At 44.0% G+C, this 22,477-nt stretch overlaps 1 protein-coding gene across 1 annotated transcript in view; it reads right to left on the bottom strand.

The window, feature by feature from the left end:
- The window catches only part of LOC147709359 (mitochondrial amidoxime-reducing component 1-like), a 206,464-nt gene that overhangs the window by 137,213 nt on the left and 46,774 nt on the right, over window positions 1-22,477 (bottom strand). Inside the window, exon 2 of the mRNA XM_086927931.1 lies at window positions 8,582-8,755. Within this exon, the coding sequence (XP_086784057.1) occupies window positions 8,582-8,755 (174 nt within the window). The remainder of the gene's footprint in view (window positions 1-8,581; window positions 8,756-22,477) is intronic.

Here is a 22,477-nt window from a genome sequence, read left to right as displayed (position 1 = left end):
GGAAACCGGTAGGGATCTTGTTGGATATATTTGCAGCTGAATGGGGCTGGAATTTGGGGTCTGGCGGACTGTGGAGAGATACAAACCAGCGAGAATGCATTCTTAAAATACCTGCTGGCTGTGCCACGATCAATTTCCACCACAGTCTGCCACAACGAGCTTGCCCGTGTACATATGTCGGACACAATTAAAACCGCACCAATTCTTTTATGGCACAAAATATGGACTTCGGAAAAAACTGTGCTAAACCGAGATGTGATCAAGGACTGCATGGCCTTAAGTGACTCAAGAAAAATATCCTGGCTTGCCTACGTGCGGAAATTCCTAACATCTTTGGATTTAGCCGATTTATATGCCAACCCGACCCTATGCACAACCATTCTAAAAAAGGACCTTAAGGCCCGTTGTTTAGGCTTACTTGAAGACAGGCGCTCTTATATTGAAGGTAACAAACTATCGATTGCCCACCACAAGCTCCTACTTCATGATGTTGGCATTCCCTCCTATCTTTCTCCGCATATTGCAACCTACACGAGAATGCTGCTAACAAGGATGAGGACGGAGTGCTTCTACCGTCTATTAACATTTCCCACCACTAATGACTGGTCCACTAATCTGGTGGTCTGTCCTTGTGACAATACCTCTAAGCAATCCAATATCCACGTCCTTTTATTCTGCAAATATTACGATTGGGGTAGAAAGAAGCATCTCCTACCACTTTTGAAACAATGGGGTCTAAGACAGTGCAGACCAGCCTTACTCAAGGTCTATATGCTCGAAGATGAACATACCATTACTGTAGCTGCTAGTTTTTTTAAATTTGCAGTAAGGTGCAGAGCATCTATGAATTGACTGTCCTCTGAATCTTGATATATACCTTTTTTTAAAATTTCAAAGTCTTTTCTTATCGTTTACGTTTATTTTTATATTAGGTCTGAGCTAAATTCATTTTATTATGTTGTATTAAAATGTGCTTTTATGATTTTCCTTGCTAAAATCGAATAAAGCTATTTTTGAATTTGAATACAACTATTTAAAAACACAGTGTGAAAATCAAAAGACTGTACAATTTAAAACAATGATCATAGACTGGAAATACATTAAACATACAGGACAAAGTACACAATGTTTTGGGATGCCTTTAGTTATTGGACATCTAGCAACAGCGATGAGAGCCGACTTCCTGTTATATTCAGCCTGTTCCAGCGGACAGTGATGGGGTCCATTGGAACAGGCTTATTCATTGAAGGAATCATGTCACATCCGTATTCATGCTAAGTAAGCACTGGGAAACCCTGGTGGGCAGGTACGCACTTTATAAAACCACAATAATAACAATAATAATATTAATAATCTAAGGTGTCTTGTGCAGCAATAGATTTCCCAGTGCTAGTATATTCTGCATGCTGGGCTAGTACATGTGTTCTTTACAAGAACTATGTGATATTCCCAGGCAGATATGTTTGAACCAACGGTTAGTGGTGTGTTGATACTAATAAGATATCAACCAAGGTGTCAATCAAAATGCTGTATTTTGGTGTTCTACAGCTGTCTGCCTGACGATGTCATTGAACACAATATTGTTCTCACTCATTCATTCATGGATATCACTGGAGCACTCTAGGGGTTGCAGTCACATACCTGCCAAGTTGAACAAAAATCACTCCGCGTGAGGAGGGGACGGGCCTTGTGCCAAGATGTCTCTAAGAGGTACTTTTGCCCCCACCCTGCCCCCAAGCCCCCTTCTCCACAAGCAAAAAAGCTTGCTAAATCTGTTGCAGATGTTCTGGGGTGTTCTCACACCCCTAAATGGACGTCTGCAGTTCAAAGCCTTGGAAAACGACCTGGAAATACACTATTTACAGTGATTTTCAGCTCGCGTTGCCTGCCACCGTGTGACATCGGCTCCTCACCAGATGACCATGTGATAAGAGCCGATATCGTGTGTCACACGGTGGCACCATGTGAGTGGGCAGGTATGCCATCACTGTATCCAATGGTCCAGATACACGGGTGTCATTAGGAAGACGGCGGACTTAGTCCCCCCGCCATCCTATCGGATAATGGGACCGCCCGCCATAAGGGCGGGGGTCCTGTGGGGGGTATTAGGATGCGCCCGCCACAGTAGAGGTGGGCGCATCCTGCATTTTTAACATTGTGGCGGGCGGTGCTCTCAGCACCGCCCACCACAATGCTAAAAATGCATGTATGCATTTGCATACACAAAGCGGCAGGCACCGCGTGGTGCCTGCCGCATTGCGTATGCAAATGCAGGGGAGTGCACCCCCCACCTCGCCTTCACCATGGGGGCCAGCAGGGGGCCCGAAGTGAAGACCGCCTGCCTTTCTGTGGCGGCACTGCCGACACGGAAAGGCATCTGTTTTGGCCCATCGTAATATGGCTGGCAGTGTCTGATAGACACCGCCACCATATTAAACCTTCTTGCGACCCGGGCGGAAAAGCGGCGGACGGTCTTTCCGTCCACCGCGGCCCCCCCTCTCCATAGAATATGGTGGGGGAAATGGGTGGCGGGCGGGTAAGGATGTCTGGCGGATCGCCACCGCTCGCATGGCGGTGGTGATCCGCCAGACATCCTAATGGGCCGCACAGTTTCTATGTATCACAATGGTCTATGCTCTCTTACAGCATTATTTAAGGTTTGGTGGCGTGAGAGAAGCACAGTAAGTCTGCGGGTGTTCTGCCATGTCAAACCCAAAGTTCGAAGCCTTGTGTGGAGAAAGCAGCAGGCTTACAATAAGAAAGATTTAGCTCCACTGTATTTGACTAGCAGCCCATCCATCACTAGGTCACTAGTGTATGAATGCCCAAAGACTCACCCTATTTAGCGCAAGCATTCCACCATTTCATTTTCTTGCTCTGGTCTCTCACATGATGCATGGCAGAGGTAGCTATGAAAGTACAAATATATATCCCCAAATCATAAAGCAAAAAACTCCCTACGTGCACAGGAGAGTTCTGTGTCTATTTATTTTTAAAGAAACAAACACCCACTTTGAGGGGTTGTTTCTGTAATGCAAAAATAATGTCAGTCAAGCCACCATGATATTGCATGGTGCCCGCTATTACATTTTTGATCAAAGTGGACCCTTGTGCACCATGTTAGCGGAAACGCTGTCATGAAACAGTGACCTCCCTAGGTGCAGGGAAGTCTCTATAAAGCTGGTGTTCTGAGGTCTACAGGCAGCTCCTGTCACTCATATTTAATTGGGATGGGTGGAGGAGGAACCTCCATCACCGCGGTGGACAGCCATCTGCCTGTCACACACTGTTTATAGCTGACACCGAAGCACTCTAAATGGTACATATTTAATGCCTATGACCCAGAGCGCACTAATCCAAAACACAGCATTTACATTGTTTTTTTTAATTTTTGAAACCTTTATTGTGCATCAGAGAAATACAGTTACGGGCCCACAACCACACGGGCCGGCCTCGAAGCAATTAATAGCACAAAGAGTAAGGATAGGGCAGTCCAGCAGTCCCAAACAACAAAATGTGAAAAGTGTCCAGGACATGGCATATGGAAAGAGGGACCGCCGGGTAAAGGAGGAATTAGGTTAATTTTATATTTTGTAGATAAGAAGGATCAGACGCGAACAATGTATCAGAGCAGATGGCAGGCAACGAACCAGCAAATCAGCGACAGTATGAGAGAGAATAATTGAAAAAGCAGCAAAGAATAATATACTTCAGGATAACACCACGAACAAACAGTACATGCTGGCGATCGCCCGCCCCACGGACTCAGTACTCCCACATCCACAATAATAAAAGAATGAGCAGCAGAAGAATACTCCGCACTACCCCTAAACACCCGTCTGACCCAAAGAAAAAGGGAAAAGGAAGAGAAACCAAGAAAAGGAAAAAATTAAGGCCCATAGAAACTGAAACTAAACAAAATCCCCACCCCCAACCCCCCACCCTGCACGCATGCGGAGGCTACGGCCTACCCACCCCCTAGCAGTGTGCCTGTCGCCCAGAAATAGAACCCGAAATTTAGAACAGAAAAGGGAAAGAAGAAAAGAGAAGAAGTAACGTAATTCACAGAAGATCGGAGGAGGGCCACAGAGATAAAACCAAAACTACCAGCACATCACTCCGGCCGCCCGATCCCAGACCCCGCCACCAACACAATACCTATATTCAATGACCCCGGCAGTACAAGAAAAAACCCTCCGAACATAAGAGGAGACAACCTCAACCTTGCCCCCTGCGATGCGAAGCAGCGACATAGTCCAGCCTCATGGTAGACATCTTGGAAGAGGCGAGCAAGCAAAGTGACCACATCCGAGCGGGGGGTGTCCATCAAAGTCCATCCGAAACACAGCCATGTAGATGACAATGGTGCAGGAACCACCCGGCCAGGGCAGTGGCAGCAGCTGCAGAATAACGTAAGAAGCATCTCCAATAGACCACAAAGGAGTATCCAAAGATGGCGTCCGTAGATAAGACCCCATCCCCTGAATCAGCACACAGACATCCGACCGCTGCGTTTCAAGCACAGATAGCGTCTCAAGGATATCGAAATCACATACCTCCAACTCCTCCGAGCACACCTGGGCAGGTAGTCCACAAATGTCGGACACAAGGTGCGGCGCAGCGTCCCGCACTCGTGAATGTGCCCGGTCTGGTAGAGGCACAACAGAGAGAACAGCATCTAGACGGTGCCCTAGGTCACAGGCGTTTTCACGTAAAGCAGTTCGAAAGGTATCCAGGGCTTCCAAAATGTCCGCAATCCGCACTGGTGCCTTAGGAGGGAAGGATGTAGCAATTCCCTGTTTACGGGGCTCGGAAACTCGTGGCAGCCCACCAGACCGGACACCCACGTCTCCATAGCAAAGCTGAGCACCTCGCCGGTGCCCTACATAGCATCGCCGGGCCGGGGGCACAAAGGGAACATAGACCATCGTGCACTGTGCAGGTGTAAACAGAGCGTCAGCAGCGGCCGCGTCACCAGGTGCAGTCCGGGATCGTGAGAAATAATTTGCGGTTGCTCGGTCTTCAAGATGGCTCCCACCGCATCACACAGCGAGGCAAGAGGCGAACAAAGGCATCCACAAGTCTGGGCGGTGATACATTGTTGCGATCGCAGCCGGCATGCCCCCCGCGTGAAGAGGAGCAAAGCGAGGCAGGATACAAAGTAACAAAGGAAAGACCCAATGCAGCCGCTGCACTCCGTAGGCCGGCTCGGCCCCGTCTACTGTGGCCGCTGTTGTTGTGGATGAAGGCAGCCGATCCCGGGGAACAAAGACCCTGCAGCGCCGGGCAGCGTCCGGGAGAAGGCAAGAACGCTACACCGGTTCCACCGCAGGGAGCGCATAGAGAGACACACCATCGGAGTCGGGGTCCTCTCCCATGCCCGAAAATTCGACTCAGGAGCAGGATGGATGCGAGGATAGGTCACGGGACGGGAGGAAAGCGGAAGGGTCGGCGGAGCCGAAGGATTAGGCGGCCATCATGGTTGCAGGCTAGGCTCCTCCTCCCAGCATTTACACTGTTACTGCAAGAATCCAAACACAATACTTTCATGGTTATACAGTTACTACTAGTACTACAGAATATTATTTGCAGATTGCTGGTAACATTGAATGGGTGCATTTTTATGTTACTTCCCAAAATGTCATTACTCTGGAGATTAGAAGGGTCACACACCCCAGTGCTTATTTTGAGGCTGTATTTTCTGGTGCTGGGCCTCGGCGGGTCTTGGGCTAAATAATTCCACGGACCTGATAATTCTCGTCTCTGTGCCTATTCCAATCATGGAGTCCCACTCTGCAACTCTGAGCAATAGCTTGCTTAATCTCCACAACGGCCCCCACAACGCTAAAGATGCCTGGCCTCCACCTTGGGGGTGCCCAGGAGTGGACGCCTCACAGGGAAAGCCAGGATGGGTTCCACAGCGGTATTCGTACAAGCGCCTTGAGACCCTTGCGGGTGAGTAGTGCGCTATACAAGTGTCAATTTACATTTTACACTTTTACACTTAATTATCAACACTAGCAAGTATGGCATTCTACTACATGGTGGTGCAGTTTATGGAATTTTGAGATGAGCACAATAACAGTTATTTATTCAATATGCATTAAAAATGACAAATACTTGCTTCTGACGCCATTCATATAGCTGTAGGGGCCTGGAATTTTCTGAATTGTCTCACTTCTAGGAGTGTAATGGTTCATTTTTTTGGTACTGTCATTGGCAGCGTCGTATGGGGCAATAGGTTGTGTTAGCTGCAGTGGCTCCAGACGAGGGCCTTGGCACTTAGGAGCTCATTACGATTTCAGCAGGAAAGCAAACTGATCAACTCCTTTTAGGAATCGGTTTCGACCAACTCACATTTGGCAAGTCTGACTGACGGATTACGATGCATTCGATCACCGTTCGGAAAGTCTCCCATTGACATGGAAGCCTGTGTTCCGACAGACAACACAGACGTTCAATGGAAAAAAGGGTGGTTTTGGAAAAGCTTGCACCGTGTGGGGGGTACCCCATGGTGCCTGTCACACAGTGCATGGTTCTACAGGGAGGTCCCTTGGGTACCTACACACCCCCAACTGGAGTCCTCAGGATGAAGGGTAGCCTGTTATGGGCCCAAAAGTCAGGTTCTGACAGTCTTTTCGTGTCGTACTGACAGAAGCCGAAAGGTTGTCCAAATACGTCGGTCAGAAAAGCGGTCCGTAGAGCTGTACGATTCGGCATCAACAGACTCGGAGTCTCCGAATGCCAATCGGAACCAATTCAGACTGACCGAATGGTTTGCTTTCCGAACGAGAACATCATAATAGGTTGGTCAGAATTGTTTCCGACCAAGTCGGAAATATAGCTTCTAACACGGTTTAGGTGAATCCGGCAGCCATTCAGAGTCTTTCCAACCAACATCATAATCAGCCCCTAATTAATTTGGAAAATTAAGCACTACAACATCTCCTGAAAGAGGCAGGAAAGTGAATGCTATGAAAATATACCTCAAAACCCCAGTAGACGTCATCAATCAAAACAAGTTTCTAGAATGTTAACTGTTGCTGATTGTGGTGTTACAGCACTGGGAAACCAAACATTTCTCTTCACTGCACAGTTCCTTTCGGAGGGGCCAGACACTCCCTAATTGTGCTGATCGGTGGGGCAACACTGGTTCCTTCTCTACCTTTAGCTCTACAAATACTAGAAATAGCCATGGGTGGGGGTAGCTCCCAGAGTGTCACTATGCGAAATTCCGCAGAGTTGAATTAAAACACTGTGGATTTCCGCTCCATGTAACTCCGACTTAGCTTGGTCAGTGCGTTACACGTCTCCTATCTTCTCCGAGTCCCTGGCTGCAGAATGCAGATCCTCGAGGCCTATGAAAAGTCAATGACAATGGTCTCCTGCAGCCTCTGGAAGATTCTCCTGTGTGCACTTGCATGTTATTGTATGCATGCTCACTAGAAACCTGCAGCGACTTGGAGTCCCGTCGCAGCTCTTCGCATGTGCCCTGGCAGCCGGCTCCTTATACTATGCCTAGCAACAAGAAAGGAAATAAGGTAAGTTATTTTGATTTTAAGGTAAGTTATTTTAGTTTTTTGCCAAACTACACGTTCCAAGCGGCACACAGAGTGGCAAAACCTCTGAAAACTCTGCAGGCAGAGCAAAGTTTACCACCTGCCCTTAGAAATAGCCCTGCACTGAGCTCTCATTCAGGGTCGGCTTTAGGGCGGTGCAACCAGTGAAGCCGCACTGGGCACTGACCTGGAGGGGGGGCACTCACCTCAGGGGGGCACTACGTTTAGGAATAACAAATGGACAACTTCAGGAGACCACTGCCAACTCTCACTGAAGTTTTTCTAAACTGAAAACCTTTTGTTAAAAAAAGCTGCCTCAATTCCCTTAAAGAAATCAGGTTGTTAAAAAAAAAATTAAAAATATATTTCAGTTTTGCAATGTAAAAACAGTAATGGTGGTTTGCTACTCCTTGCAAGTAACCACCCTAGTCTTTGGAGCCAAGTGACCCAACTAAGGATTAGTAATTAGGCAGATTGTTATGCAACCCATCCAGTTCAGTATTTTGCAAGCCAGCCTACTAATATATAGGTCAGTTTGCAAAATTAGATACTGGTCGCAAAAATATGAGATGCAAATTGCGACCAATTTTTGTGACCAGTATTTTAGCCCTATCTGTGAGAGATAAAGAGATCAAACTAGGTACGTTCTAACTATCTAGTTCAAACAAAGTGTGTCCTACAGACAAGAAGCACTTTTTATAATGTGCGAACTGCAAAAATCTATATGCAAAAAGCTTAACGTACTTACCATAGACCTTGGTGATATCTATGGCCTACCTATTGCACATAGATCTTTGCCAAGAGAGTGTCGCTCTTTGAGCTATTGTATGCCACGCTCAATGGACTTTAGAGAAAGCACAATAAAGAGTCATATTCTTTCATGTTTGTTAGGACAAAAAACATTTGTTCGAATAAATTTGGCATCCAATGCAAAGGCTTTGCATAACTTGAAAAAGCGTGTTGCAGTGTCCTTTGCCTTTATCACCAATATGCACATCAGTTCAGACTGTATCCTGCGTTACCTGCAATTCAGCACCGGGTTTGTCCTTGGCAGCTTCAAAGGAATGCGCAGTTCTTCCATTTCTGGTGCTTTCAAGGTAAGAAAGGCCCCATCGCAGAAAACAGAAATCAGAACAAGTTTTGGCTCCTGTCGGGCAGTGACCATGCCGCCATTTTCCTTAGTGACAAGCCAATGTCTGAAATTAATGAGAAGAACATAGATACGTTTTAGATAGTTTGAGGGTTTCAAAACAGAGGACCAGATAAAAAAAATATTTTTCCATTTTCAGCTGAAAAATGCACATGGCCTAATCACGAAGGGCATTTGCTCAAAGTACATGCACAGATGGGAAATGTACAATATTTGCATGAAGGGACATGATCTTGCACATGGCCGGCTCGGAAGCTGGTGCATCCCTCATTCACAATGGGATGCACCATGCTTTTGAACTCACCTTGGCCTTGTATGAATCAGGAGTTGTCAAGGAGTTAAATATTGACACATATTGGCATAGAAGAGGGTATCTGTGAGCATTCTGCGGATATGAACATTAGTGTACATGATCTCCTATCTACCCTTTTACTAGAGGTATTATTGAAATAAGCAACATACCTCCAGACAGACTATTTAAAAATAAGATTTTGCCCACAGCTTGGGAGACAGTCCATGTGATTGCTCATGTCCTGTCCTCCCAGCCATGCAGCGCATGGTAGCCAATGCATATGTATGGTGCCCCATACTTTCCGATGCCTTGATGAATGAACTAGAACAAAGAAATAACAAGCATTGGTAAAGCCATAGTTCTAGTCTATGAGATGAGAGCTATTGGCTTTGTCAATCTTTATTCATGTTGTAAAGTAGAATGGCTGAAGTTGAAAAAAAAGAGATACATAGCACGGCCAGCACTGCTGGATCATAGTGTTTTTTATTGCTACCTCAAGGAGGAAACACAGATGTTGGGGGTAGGCGGCAACGCTGAGTGTGTGCGGAAACATACAAGCTATGGCGTGGCCAGCAGTGGCCCTGTCTTAGCACTATTTTTGTAATAGAGGGAGGGTGAGGCAAGCAGCAATATAGATGGGGGATGGGTTGTTGGGTAAGGCAAGCAGCAACACAGACGAGGGAGGGTGAGAAGAACACGGAAGGGGGAGAAGTACAAGAGGGAATCAGCTGAAAAAGACACACTTCACACTTGGGTAGAGTATTTAAACACAGCAAAGACAAAAAGCACCTAGTAAGATGACGAGTGCAAGAACACAAGTAATGCATCCCCCATGGATCTCCCACTTTTGAGGGATACTATCTGGTGGCCCAACTGTAAAGTACAATTAGATGGATAAGAGGTAATAGGGCTCTGGAGGTCGTGACAAGAGTTGTTGGGATACCCAAGATAATCTTAGGAAACACAATAGTAATTATGTCTCATCCCAGGTGATTACACTTGGCCAATAACTGCTGGCTGAGATTCCTAATTAAATAGATTCCAGAGTGGTGGCTTCCATGGTACCACAAAATAACATGGACACTTACAAGATACACAGGGTCTGAAAAAGGCTTTGTAATTGTGGGGGACCTATACAATAATGAAGTACTTGACATGTTTGAGACACCCATAGAAACACAGAGGTTGGGGCAGGTCGTTTTACAGCATGTAAAGCATAGAGAGAGCAGTAATACTATCCTAGGGACGATGAGACAAATGAGCTACCCAAATCAGATACACTTCAAATGCTACTGACGCAAGTACTAGATAGAAAGATGTGCAATAACACTGTTATGAATCACTATAATGCCCATATCCTACACATATATCACCATATTAAAAAATAAATGGATTGTCGAAATTGGAACGGAACTTTTGGATGAGGAATGGGCAAAAACTCTGGAAAACACAATTTACTAAATTCAATTATTTACATCACACGTATCTGTCCACTGCAAAGATAGCAAAAAAGTTCCCTGGAGTGAAGGATCATTGCACACGGTGCCAGCAAGAAGCAGAAGACTTCTGCAATATGGTATGGGAGTGTGCCTTGTTACATAATACTGGAACAATATAGTATGTGTTACCATTGAAATATCAAATACAAGGTTAGATGTACTTACAAATACACAGACACAAAGTAAAACTTTTTAAACAAATCAAGAATGGTATGCAGATTTATTGTTCTGTCCTTTAGACTGACCGAACACAGAATACTCATCTGCTAGCTGATTTTTAAATAAAAGACAAGAACAGAGATAGCCCAATGACAGAACAATACTTCAGCATAGTGCCTAAGCGGGCAGGCCTGTAAACGTTACATCAATGAACAAATATACATGAAAATAATAGGGGAAAAATTGATCACACTGTACACAGGGTAATGAAAAAAATTACTTATGGTTATCTTTGTTGCTCAGACTCTTAGGGGCCCATTAGCATGGCGGGAGGATCGGCACCGCCCAACCGGCGGTGGTGATCCGCCTGCCAAAACACACCGCCAGACGGCCATTTACCCCTGCCTTATTAGCATGGCGGGGGTACTGTGGCAGACGGAAAGACCGTCTGCCACTTTTCCGCCGGTAGGCAATTGTCATGATTGACTGCCAGGCTGAAAAGGCGCATAATATGGTGGCTGTGCCTTGCAGGCACCGCCATCCATATTATGATGTTTGTGGAAAAATGATTTTCCATGGTGGAGACTCTGCCATGGAAAGGCATGCAGTGTTTCATTTGGGGGCCTGCTGCGGGCCCCCAGGGGTGAGGGGGACTGCCCTTGGGGGGTACCCATTGTACCCCCCTACATTGGCATTCAGAAGGTGGCAGGCACCGCGCTGTGCCAATGCACAACATGCATTTTCAACATTGTGGCGGGTGCTGCTTACAGCACTGCCCGCCACAATGTTGAATATGCGGGATGCAACCGCCAGGGTGGCGGTCGCATCCTAATTGACAGTGCGGAGCCGCAGCACCACTAGCAGCCAGTCCCAGCACCGCTAGGGTGGGGGACGGACTAAAGTCCGCCCGCCCTCCTAATAGAGGCCATAGTCTTCCTCGTCCCAGCCCCAGACCTTAATGCTCCCTTATGGGAGTCCATCTCACATACAGGTCATTTAAACTAAAAGGGTAAGAAGTTGATAGTCCTCTTTCTATTACTACTAAACTGAGTTGTATGAGACCTCCCCATTACCTACCCATGATGCTCAACTGGATTGTGCTATATATCTTTCAGCCATTTTCCTTTCCCTCCCCATAAGACAACTTAATTGAGTTTTACACAACTGTTTTTTCCTCCTTTTCCATTAATGAAAACTTACAGTTCCCTATAGCCCTGAGATTCATCCGGTACACAGCGGCCTTCCTTCTCCATTTGGGAATTTAGACAAAATATTGAGCTAAAAATGTCGACGTACACATATATTGTGTTGTAAATATCGTGAGAGAAATATCGACAGCAAGAATATCGTAGTCAAGAATATCGATTTTAAGTTAAGAAATGTTGTGTAAAAAAATATAGAAGTCATTAGTATTATTTGCAAAAGTATAGTTGTTACAAGTATCGATTTTTTTAATTAGTGTTATGTATTTTAGTATATATTTTAAAGGTATGTGATGTATTTTTTTGTATAAGGATTGTTTATGTTTTTTTAATTATGTGTTAAATTGTTACTAGTTATCAATTTTATTTAAATTAAATTATGCATTTTTTAGTTCCGTAGTGCGTTGTGGGTTTATAGGGGAATAGGATGGGAAACAATTTAATTGTAATAAATTAATGACTATTTTGAGTGTATCAATACTTGTTTGATTGAGAATTTATAGTGTTAATTGTGGAAAGCAATTAATTAATAATTATAAATTAATTGGTTAATAAAATAATAAATTAATTGGTAATTAATTATGGTAATTGTGTACATTTTTAGGTGCGAGTTTTGGGATTTATAGCGGTAAAAGTAATTTATTTTAATTGATTAATAATTTGGCGTTAATTAATATTAATTAATTAATTGAAAATTAAATAAGGAAATTGTGTAATTATTTTTAGGTGCAGGTTGTGGGGTTTATAGGGGTAAAGGGTGGGAAGTAATTTATTTTTAATTAATTATTAATTCGTTGTTAATTATTATTGATGAATTGACAATTAAATATAAAATTTGTGTAATTATTTTAGATTTGGGTTGTGGGGTTTATTGGGGTAAAGGGTGGGAAGTAATTTAAGTTTAATTAATTAATAATTAGTTGATCATTAATATTAATGAATTAATTGATAATTAATTAGGGTAATTGTTTATTTTTTGTGTAGGTTTTGGTTTTACACTGGTAAAGAGTAGGGAGTAAATTAATTTTGCTTACTTTATAATTAGTTTTTAAATACTATTTATTTTTTTATTGCAAATTAATTTTAATTGTGTGATTTATTTTGTTACATTTTAATTTTAGCTGTGAGTTGTGGGGATTATAGGGGTGAACGGTGGGACGTTAATTAATATTTATGTGTTTTTATTAAGGAAGTACCTTTTTTTTTAGATTTGGGTTGTGAATAGCGTGGTGTTATAGGATAGGGAATAAAAAAAACCTACATTTATGTAATAGTTAATGTTTTTGTTTCTAAATACTGTCTAATTACATTTTTTACATATTTATATATTTATGTATTTATTTTGTGTATTAAATATTTCTTTGTTGTTGTTGATATGTTGTTTGTTTTTAATTTTGAACTCGCAATCCAACGCTTCCCCTACTGTCGCACTCACTGGAGTGGCAATAGAATGTTTACCCCTCTGCTATCCAACACTTTCCCTACTGTTGCACTCATTGGAGTGGGAATACAAATATTTACCCCTCTGCTATCCAACACTTTCCCTACTATTGCACTCACTGGAGTGGGAATAGTAATTGTTACCCTGCCGCAATCCAAAACGTTCCCTATTGTTGCACTCACTGGAGTGGGAATAGTAATTGTTACCCCTCCGCTAGCCAACACTTTCCCTACTGTTGCACCCACTGGAGTGGGAATAGTCATTTTTACCCCTCCCCTATCCAACACTTTCCCTACTGTTGCACTCAATGGAGTGGGAATAGTAATTTTTACCTCTCCGCTATCCAACACTTTCCCTACTGTTGCACAGACTGGAGTGGGAATAGTAAATGTTATCACTCCGCTATCCAACACTTTAGCTACTGTTGCGCTGACTGGAGTTGGAATAGTAATTTTTACCCCTCCGCTATCCAACACTTTCCCTAATTTTGCACTCATTGGAGTGGGAATGTTAATGTGTACCTCTCCGCTATCCAACTCATTCCTTACTGTTGCACTCATTGAAGTGGGAATAGTAATTTTTACCCCTCCGCTGTCCAACACTTTCCCTAATGTTTGCATTGACTGGAGTGGCAATAGTACATTTTAACCCTCCGCTATGCAACACTTTCCCTACTGTTGCAGTCACTGGAGTGGAAATAGAAAATATGAGCCCTCCGCTATCCAACACTTTCCCTACTGTTGCACTCACTGGAGTGGGAATAGTAATTTTTACCCCTCAGCTATCCAACACTTTCTCTACTGTAGCATTCACTGGAGTGGGAATCGAAAATGTTAACCCTCCACTATCTAACAATTTTCCTACTGTTACACTCACTGGAGTGAGAATAGTAATTTTTCCTCCTCCGCTATCCAACACTTTCCCTACTGTAGCACTCATTTAAGTGGGAATAGTAGTTTTTATCCCTCTGCTATCCAATACTTTCCCTATGTTTGCACTCATTGGAGTGGGAATAGTTATTTTTACCCCTCCCTTACCCAGCACTTTCCAGACTGTTGAATTGACTTGAGTGAGAATAGTAAATGTTATCCCTCCGCTATTCAACACTTTTCCTACTGTTGCACTCACTGGAGTGGGAATAGTAATTTTTACTCCTCTGCTATCCAACACTTTTTCTACTGTTGCACTGACTGGATTGGGAAATTTAAGTCTAAATATTTTTAAATAGTTTAATGTTTAAATTTATAATAGAATTTTTTTTAATAGATTTTATTTTATCGGTATAGGTATATATATATATATATATATTTATTTGTTATATTTTTTACATTATAAAATACATGTAAATTAATAGTTTATTTAGGGGTCGATTCCGATTCGGGAAACCAATCTGTACAATGATTCGAATTCGTAGCCATTTCTGTACGAATCGTACAAATCCGTCCGAATCGCGTAGTACGATCCGCAGGAAAAAAAATACGTCTGAATCTTTGCGAACCGTATGAAAACCAAGCGAAAATCCGTACGACACAGGACGCTCACGGTGAACCATATGAATCGTAAACATGCTGTACGACCCGACAAGTACGATCTGGACCGTGGACTGAGAACGCGATTCGTACGGAAAACGTTGTATGAGCAATTTGTACGGAGAGCCACACATTCACATATGCACCGTACCCCTGCAATCATGGGGGTACGCACCGTACCCCTATTCTCTGTACCCCTATACACCGTACCCCTACGCATCGTACCCCGATGCATCGTACCCCTATGCACCGTACCCCTATGCTCTGTACCCCGATGCATCATATCCCTACGCACCGTACCCCTATACACCGTACCCCTGCAATTATGGAGTGTACTCGCGTACCCGGGGGGTTCCGTTTCGCACGAGGTTCGAGTCGAAATCTGCTTTTACGGATGTTTTAAACTCCTGTAGATAAAGAGTCGTACGGAGTGTTGTCGTAACGAATCGTACTTGCTGGTTCGGAAAAACCTGCTTCAAACCATATGGACGTCGCGTACTGCGTGTTCTGAATACGATTTGCACGTATTTTTGCTTTGGGTTCGGATCGTACTTCATCGTATGTACGGGGACGTTGAAGGTGTACGATTCGTACGGGAAAAATGCTCCGTACGGCTATTCGTAGGGGATTTTACCGAATCGGAATCGACCCCTTAATGTTCTAAAGTAAATATATATATATATTATATATATATATATATATATATATATAAAAATATTATATATGTGTGATTATTTTTTCAAATTACATTTATTATTTATTATATTTAATATTTATTATTTTATTTATATATATATAAAACGATATTTTGTACAACTATATTTTTGACATTTATATTTTTCTAAAATATTTTTTTACATAACATTATAAATATAGGATGTTGATATTTTTGACACTGTTATTCAAAATTCAATATTATGGTATGGGGATATTTTAGGTGTCGATATTCTGTCAGTTCTGGACCTGCTTTCACTCTGTTTTTTCTGGACTCTCACTAGTACTATTTATTCTCTTAGGATCTACTCATGCGCTACAATTGAATTACTGCCCTGATGATGACCCTACAGATTTCTTCAGGGTTAAAATTCTATCAACACCAGAGGGGCATAAAGACATAGTAATTTGGTCCTCCAGGAGATATCAAGATATTTGTTGGACCTTTTGGGCTATTCACTACTCTATCCATTGAGTGCATTTACCCTGTTTATGGACTTCAATACTGCATATTGCCTTGTTGATTATCACTTTTTACTAATCTTATCACAATATGCAGTTGCACTGTATAACCATGTCATTTCACAGAGCACCGTTGTTGCTTAATGTAGACCCTTCAGGTACAGTGTTTGCTTTATCTTGATACATAATAGATTATTGTCCTGGATGCAGATCTTCTGTAATATTCATTTATCAGTGATTTACTTATTGACAATCTTAAGCAATTAAAAATGTATGTTGCTAAAGGAAACCTAGAGGGGTATTTACTGCTCAATGTCTATTGTATACCCTAACCTCTTAGGTATATGAGTAGCTTCTTTGGTTATGAAGATGTATTGCAAAAGCAGATCAGAGTGGGCAGATGAGAAGGGGATGATCAATGGAGTATACCATATTGCAGTCAGAGATCTGGCAAAGAAATATGTATTGTTAGCCCATCAGGGGCCAAAAACTCCTATTTCAGATATTAATTTCCGAAAAGTAAAAAAATAAATGTTTGCAGAGCAGGCAAAACAAAAATGATGCCTACACTGTAAACTCTTCAACCAACAAATCCACCTCCAAAGGTGTGGTTTCCCTGAAGACTTAGAGCCCTTAATTAAGTGGATTGTCCTCTGCCAAGAAAGGCGACAGACTGATGACCTGGCAGGCTGTCCGCAGACTACGAATGACGGTATAAGTCTTTCCCTTCTCTTCTTAAACAGTTTTTGTCATTAGATGGTGAATAATTGCAAGAACCTCAATTAGGTATGTAAAAGAAAAGAAAACATTAGAGGTGGGGGAATAATTAATTCCGCCCACAGAATTTGTGAAATTTGGGTGACTCCGCTATACTCTTGCAACGTGGAATAATTCCAGCCAAAGTCCGGCGATAGCTTTGTGGTGGAATTTTTTCCCACACGGCTACAGAAATACAGGCGAGATTTGGAGTCGCCCATCGCAATTTTCTAATGCAGGCGGTCACAAGTTGTTGCAGTCAAAGGGCTGCTCTTGGGTAGATTTGAAGCCGCACAAGTAGATTTTCTGCTCAAGAGGTGCTGGTACTAAGGGGCTCATTATGATGGCGGCAGGACCGCCACTGCCAGGCCGGCAGTGGAAGTCCTTCGGCCATCAAATAGTGATGTTCCCACTGCCAAATTAGGATGGCGGTGGGTACTGCTGCAGACGAAAAGTCCGTCCACCGCTTCACCGCCAAAGGCCATCGCACCGATGACCTGGCGAACAGAGCAGGGCCTCTAAAACGGTGGTGGTGCCTAGCAGGCACTGTGCCCCATATTAGGATGTGGGTTTGAAGAGGCCTTTCCATGGCAGCGATGCGGCCATGGAAAGGCTGTTGGGGATTGAGTTTGGTGGCCCGTTGCGGGCCTCACTTGTTTGGAGGGGGTGTTGCTGCACTGGGAGGTACCCATGGTAACCCCCTGCATTTCTATGTACCAGGTGGCAGGCACCGCATGGTTGCTGCCACATGGTTCAGGGAAATGCGGTGCAAGCACTTTTAACATTGCGGAAGGTGCTGCTGCCAGCAGCACTGCCCGCAATGTTAAAAGCCCAGAAAGCCGCCTGCTATACTAGCGGGCGCATCCTAATCGCAGTGGTGGGACCGCCTCATGTCTGGCGGGTGGTCCCAAACACTGCTACGGTGGCAGGCAGACCAAGTCGAACCACCATCATAATCAGCCCCTAAATTCCAGTGCGAGCAGCACAATGTGCATATTTGCCACACACTGGTGGAAATACCTGGTATCTCCTTGAGCTTTTATGTAACTCCACAGTATTCCACAGAGTGATTTATGCCCACCCTGAGAAAAAAACTCTTTTCTTTACCTCTTTACCATTCTTGAATATTGCAGGAAATTATACTGTGTTCTTGGCTGCAATGTGAAGCAAGAAAAGTATTTTCTAGACCTCACATTTCTCGTATCCATCTCAGTAGGATGAGACCATCAGTCAGAAGAATAGACACTCAAACAATACTTCAGTAATCAGTCTATGAGTTTAAGGTGGACAAAGTCAGAAGCACTGAATCCATCTAGACTGACTCAAATACAAATGTGGACAGAAACGTTGTACTACCGCTGAGGTTCCGTGATTCTGAACCCGTTCAATAAAAGTCGTCGTATCAAGATGATTTTGGTATCAGCGGACCGCAAATGACGAGTGCGGTATGTACGAGTGTTTTCGTCATAATCGATTGATGGAAACTCTATGTATTCAAGGATTTCGTTCGAACCTTCGGGTTCCATTTTTTGTACGGCAGCCATTTTGTGGTTGCCCTCACATAGGCCGATGACTACACCCGAGCGAGTCCTTGGTACACATACACCTTTAGCTGACTTTTGTGTGACCTGAGCGAACTGACTTCCTTGCCCGAGGCTGTCCTCGTTGAGCCAGTTCCTTGTTAGGCAGCTGGTCAGATAGAGATCAAAGAACAGGACATTGCTGAGTTTATGGTACACGCACACACCCTTCTATCTTGCTTCTCATCTGTTTCTGTTCCTTCTTTTATGGCCTATTTATGGTTTGGGTTGAGGTCCTTTCATTATGGGTTTGTCCGGCCAGTCCGAGCAAGACTGTTGGATTTTGCCTTGTCATTTCTGGTGGGCTGGACAACTGAAAGTGGCTTGTCGTTATGCGATACTTTTGAAATGTCACTGTGTGATTGGACAGTTCGTAAGTAATTGATGCTAGTCAGGAATGTGATTTTTGGTATAAAAGACGATGTCTCGCTCTACTAAATTGTGCAGTCTCTGACGAACCACCCGTGTTGTGCTTCGTAGACCTCTGTTCCTGGTTGCCAGCAATAAACTTGGTCTTTAACGTCACCTAGAAGTGTCCCGTGTCTCTGTTTGCCAAGACAGGAGAACTCGAAGACATCGGGCGTTTCCCCTGGAGCCGCTGGGTTCTAAAACCCGGTTCTTCAGTTGGCGCCCCACGTGGGGCGACTTCAGCGGTTCCGGTCCAAGCCTGAAGATCGTGAGGAGCTTCGTGTGAAAACTCTGGAGGAAGGCCTGCCACTTCATCGACCCCTGTATGTCGTCGTGGTCCGAAAGTCTTTGCTGCGAGGTTCCCTGCTTTCCGACTACGAAGGACTGCTGCCCTGACTGTCGCACTTTCTTGGAGCCATTAGACGCTTTGTAAAGCGAGACAATGGACGGGTCTTCTGTCGATGTCATCGATATTTCAGTTAAGTGTGAGTGGAGCGTCTCCCAGTCCTTAGTTTTGTTTTGGGTATCCCCTTGGGATCTTTGATTTGGGACTTGCAAGCTCCAAAGCCGAGGGACTTGTGTATTCACGAGGTTATCGTATTCGATATTCCCTTGAAGTTTGAAGCTAGACTAGTGAGCGAAGATGCCTGGTCTTAGCAGACTTGAAAAGATATTTTGTTGTGGTTGTAATAGGGATTCCCGATTGGAGGACTCGTGTCCGGTGCCTCCGATTGGAACTCTGACCTATGAGCTCTATTTAAAACATGGCGTGGGCCCTATCATGTCTAATGAAGTGTGGATTAGATATACTAGGAAGGACGGTGTACTAAAGTGGCCCCAATATGGTAGCTATGACACAGGGATTTTAGATAATCTGGAAGTCAAACTGTTCAAGAAGAAAGCCCAGCCGGCGATGTTTTACTCTTTCCGCCTTTGGCGGAAGGAAGCCAAACAGAAAGAAATTAAGTTAGCCAGCTTTGCCACCTCAACAGCAAGGTGCAACGAAGGACCTTGAGAAAGATCCTTTGATGTCACATTTGTTGAGTTCGCCACCCCCTTATGTACAGAGTGCTACAGCACCTCCCCCACCTTTAGTTGCGCAACCTCCGGTTGCTTTGCCACCTGTTGTTCTACAACAGCCAGCTCCTCTTCAGTTGGCTCCTATTCCTTTGGCGCAGCCTTCTCAAGGGCCGCCGACTTTGTTACCTGCTCCGTCTCCAATTCCTACGACTTTGTCTCCTGTATTGTCTACATCTTCTAATACTCCTTTTGATACTGCTCCTATGCATACTTTATCTCATCCTCTGTTTCCTCCTGTTCTTTCGTCAACTTCTCCTTCTGTTCGACAGCGAATGACAGATACTGTTACTGGTCTCTTTTCTCCTCTCTTTGAGACATTGGGTATGACCCCTGCTTCGGCAGGTACACAGTTGCGTAGCCAACTGCCTGGTCCCGATGAGCGGGAAGTATGGATCACTTAGCGCGCAAATGGGTTACTTATTCTTTAAGATATGATTTGGAGTCTGTTATGGATGTCTTCTGTCAAGCACCGAAGCAGAGATACGTTTTCTAGAAGATGTGTACTTTCCTTCATGAAGAATGGGAAGATGACGATTTGGCGATTTGGGACGGACTCCGTCTGAGTTGTTCCGTGTACAGTCTGAGTTTGCGAAGGGAACTATAGTGGGTGTTGACGTTGAGAGAGCAGTTGCGACACTGTTGTCGTTTAGGAGTGAGTCTCCTTCTCAGCTGTTGTTTGAGCCAGATCCTTCTGTTAGGAGAAAAGTGCGACAATATCCAATGAGAGAGGTTCCTCCGGTGTGGAAAGATGCAGTTCAGGGCGATGCCGTTGCGGGTATTGCAGCCGTACCGGCTCATTTTCAGCGTGTTTGGGTACATGTTCCGTGGAAGCGAGTTGGAGTCTTGGCCCTTAAGCAGTCTTTGCCTGATCCACGTAAAAATCCTGCAGGGTACTATAAGGAATTATCACAGACTGCGGACTCATGTATTATGAATGTAGCCAATATAGACATGTTGTTTGGGAATGTAGTTCCACAGCCTATATGGGGAATGATTTGTCATACGTATCATGCGCAGGAGTTAGGTGATACATGGGCTAATATTGGTGCTGCAGATGGCAGACAAGTTGGTGGTGCTAAACCTGAGCAACTAGTTGCAGAACTAGCTGGTAGGATTGTTAATTAAATGAAGACCTTGATGCCTGCTGTGAGTGTCAACTGGGACAAGTTGTCTGCATGTAAGCAGAAGAAAGACGAAAGTGTGTCTGACTTTTTCACTAGGTTTGAAGAGACGTTTGTCGACCATAGGGGTCAGGACATGAGTATAGAAGGTGGTCAACGGTTTTTCGTTAACAAGTTTGTGCATAATTTGCTTCCAGATTTGTGCAATAAGTTGAAGGATTCTGAGAGTGCTTGGGCTGTTTCATCGTCAGCACAGATATTGGCTACTGCACAGTACCACGAGAATAGAGATAAGGATGAGAAAGATAGAGCCGACAAGAAGACCAAAGAGTTAAAGACGAAGGTTCTTTTGCAGCAAGCGTATCCGCCTCGTAATAATCAGCGTGATTATCAGCAACCTCAGCAATATCAGAGAAACTCGCAAAGGTTCGAGTCTTCTCAACAGCGTTTTCCTGTAGGCCTTAACCAGTGTGCGTATTGTAAAGAAGAGGGTCATTTCAAGAATAGTTGTCCGGTTCTGTTACAACGTACGAATGGTGCTTCTGGTGTGAGAGGTCGAGGTGTTCAGCAAGCTCTTAGAGGTAGAGGACGTGGTGTGTTTCCTCAGAACGCGCGTCCCTTGCCTCCACAGAATTCGATGAATAGTTTTGATCAGCAGAATGGTGTGTCTGGTAGGACGGCTCAGTACGGACGATTACTATGTCGAAGGCGAGAATATGGATGGTAATGATTGCTAGGACAGCCATAGACAAAGAGAGGGAGTTGTTTCAGTTCCAGTAGATCAGAGTGGACCTTATGTTGAAGTGATTGCATCAGGTGTGTCAGAACCTTTTCTGTTGGATACTGGTGCTGTGAAGAGTTCTATTATGCACTCTAAACTCCCTGGTGCAACTTTGTCTGGCTTAACAAATGTTTCAGTAGGTTTTTCTGGCGCCCCGGTTACTAATCCGATTTCTACTCCTTTGTCTATTTCTGTTGGAGCTTGTGAATTTGAAGCACACCTTATTCTGACGACAGGTTGTGGTGAGAACTTGTTGGGATTAGACTTGTTGAAAAGATTGTATGTGACGCTACATTGTTCCCCTTCAGGAGTACAGCTTACATTGGGAAAGAGAGTGATCTCTCCGATGTATTGATCTAAAGATTGACTTCCAGCCAAATTGTCTTCACTTCCTGATTCTCTTTGGGCTACTGGTCCTAATGATGTGGGTCTTTTGGAGATCCCACCATACGTCGTGTTGTTGAAAGCGAATGCTAGATTGCCACGTATTCCCCAATATCGGATTTCCAGTGATGGTGAAAGAGCACTTTTAGCGATCGTCTATGATCTGATTGAGAAAGGTGTGATTGAAGAGACGAGAGGTAATGTGTGTAATAGTCCGGTTTTGCCTGTTCTGAAACGTACTGATTCTTCACAACCGCCTGTATATAGGTTTGTGATTGATCTCCGCGAGGTGAATAAGATTGTAGTTCTGCAATTTCCTGTTGTACCAAATATCACTGCTTTATTGACTTTGATTCCGGC

The sequence above is a fragment of the Lissotriton vulgaris genome, chromosome 6 (assembly GCF_964263255.1).
Source record: "Lissotriton vulgaris chromosome 6, aLisVul1.2, whole genome shotgun sequence".
NCBI lineage: Eukaryota > Metazoa > Chordata > Amphibia > Caudata > Salamandridae > Lissotriton > Lissotriton vulgaris.
The sequence above is the reverse complement of the archived record's forward strand: the minus strand, read 5'-3'. Positions and strand labels throughout refer to the sequence as shown.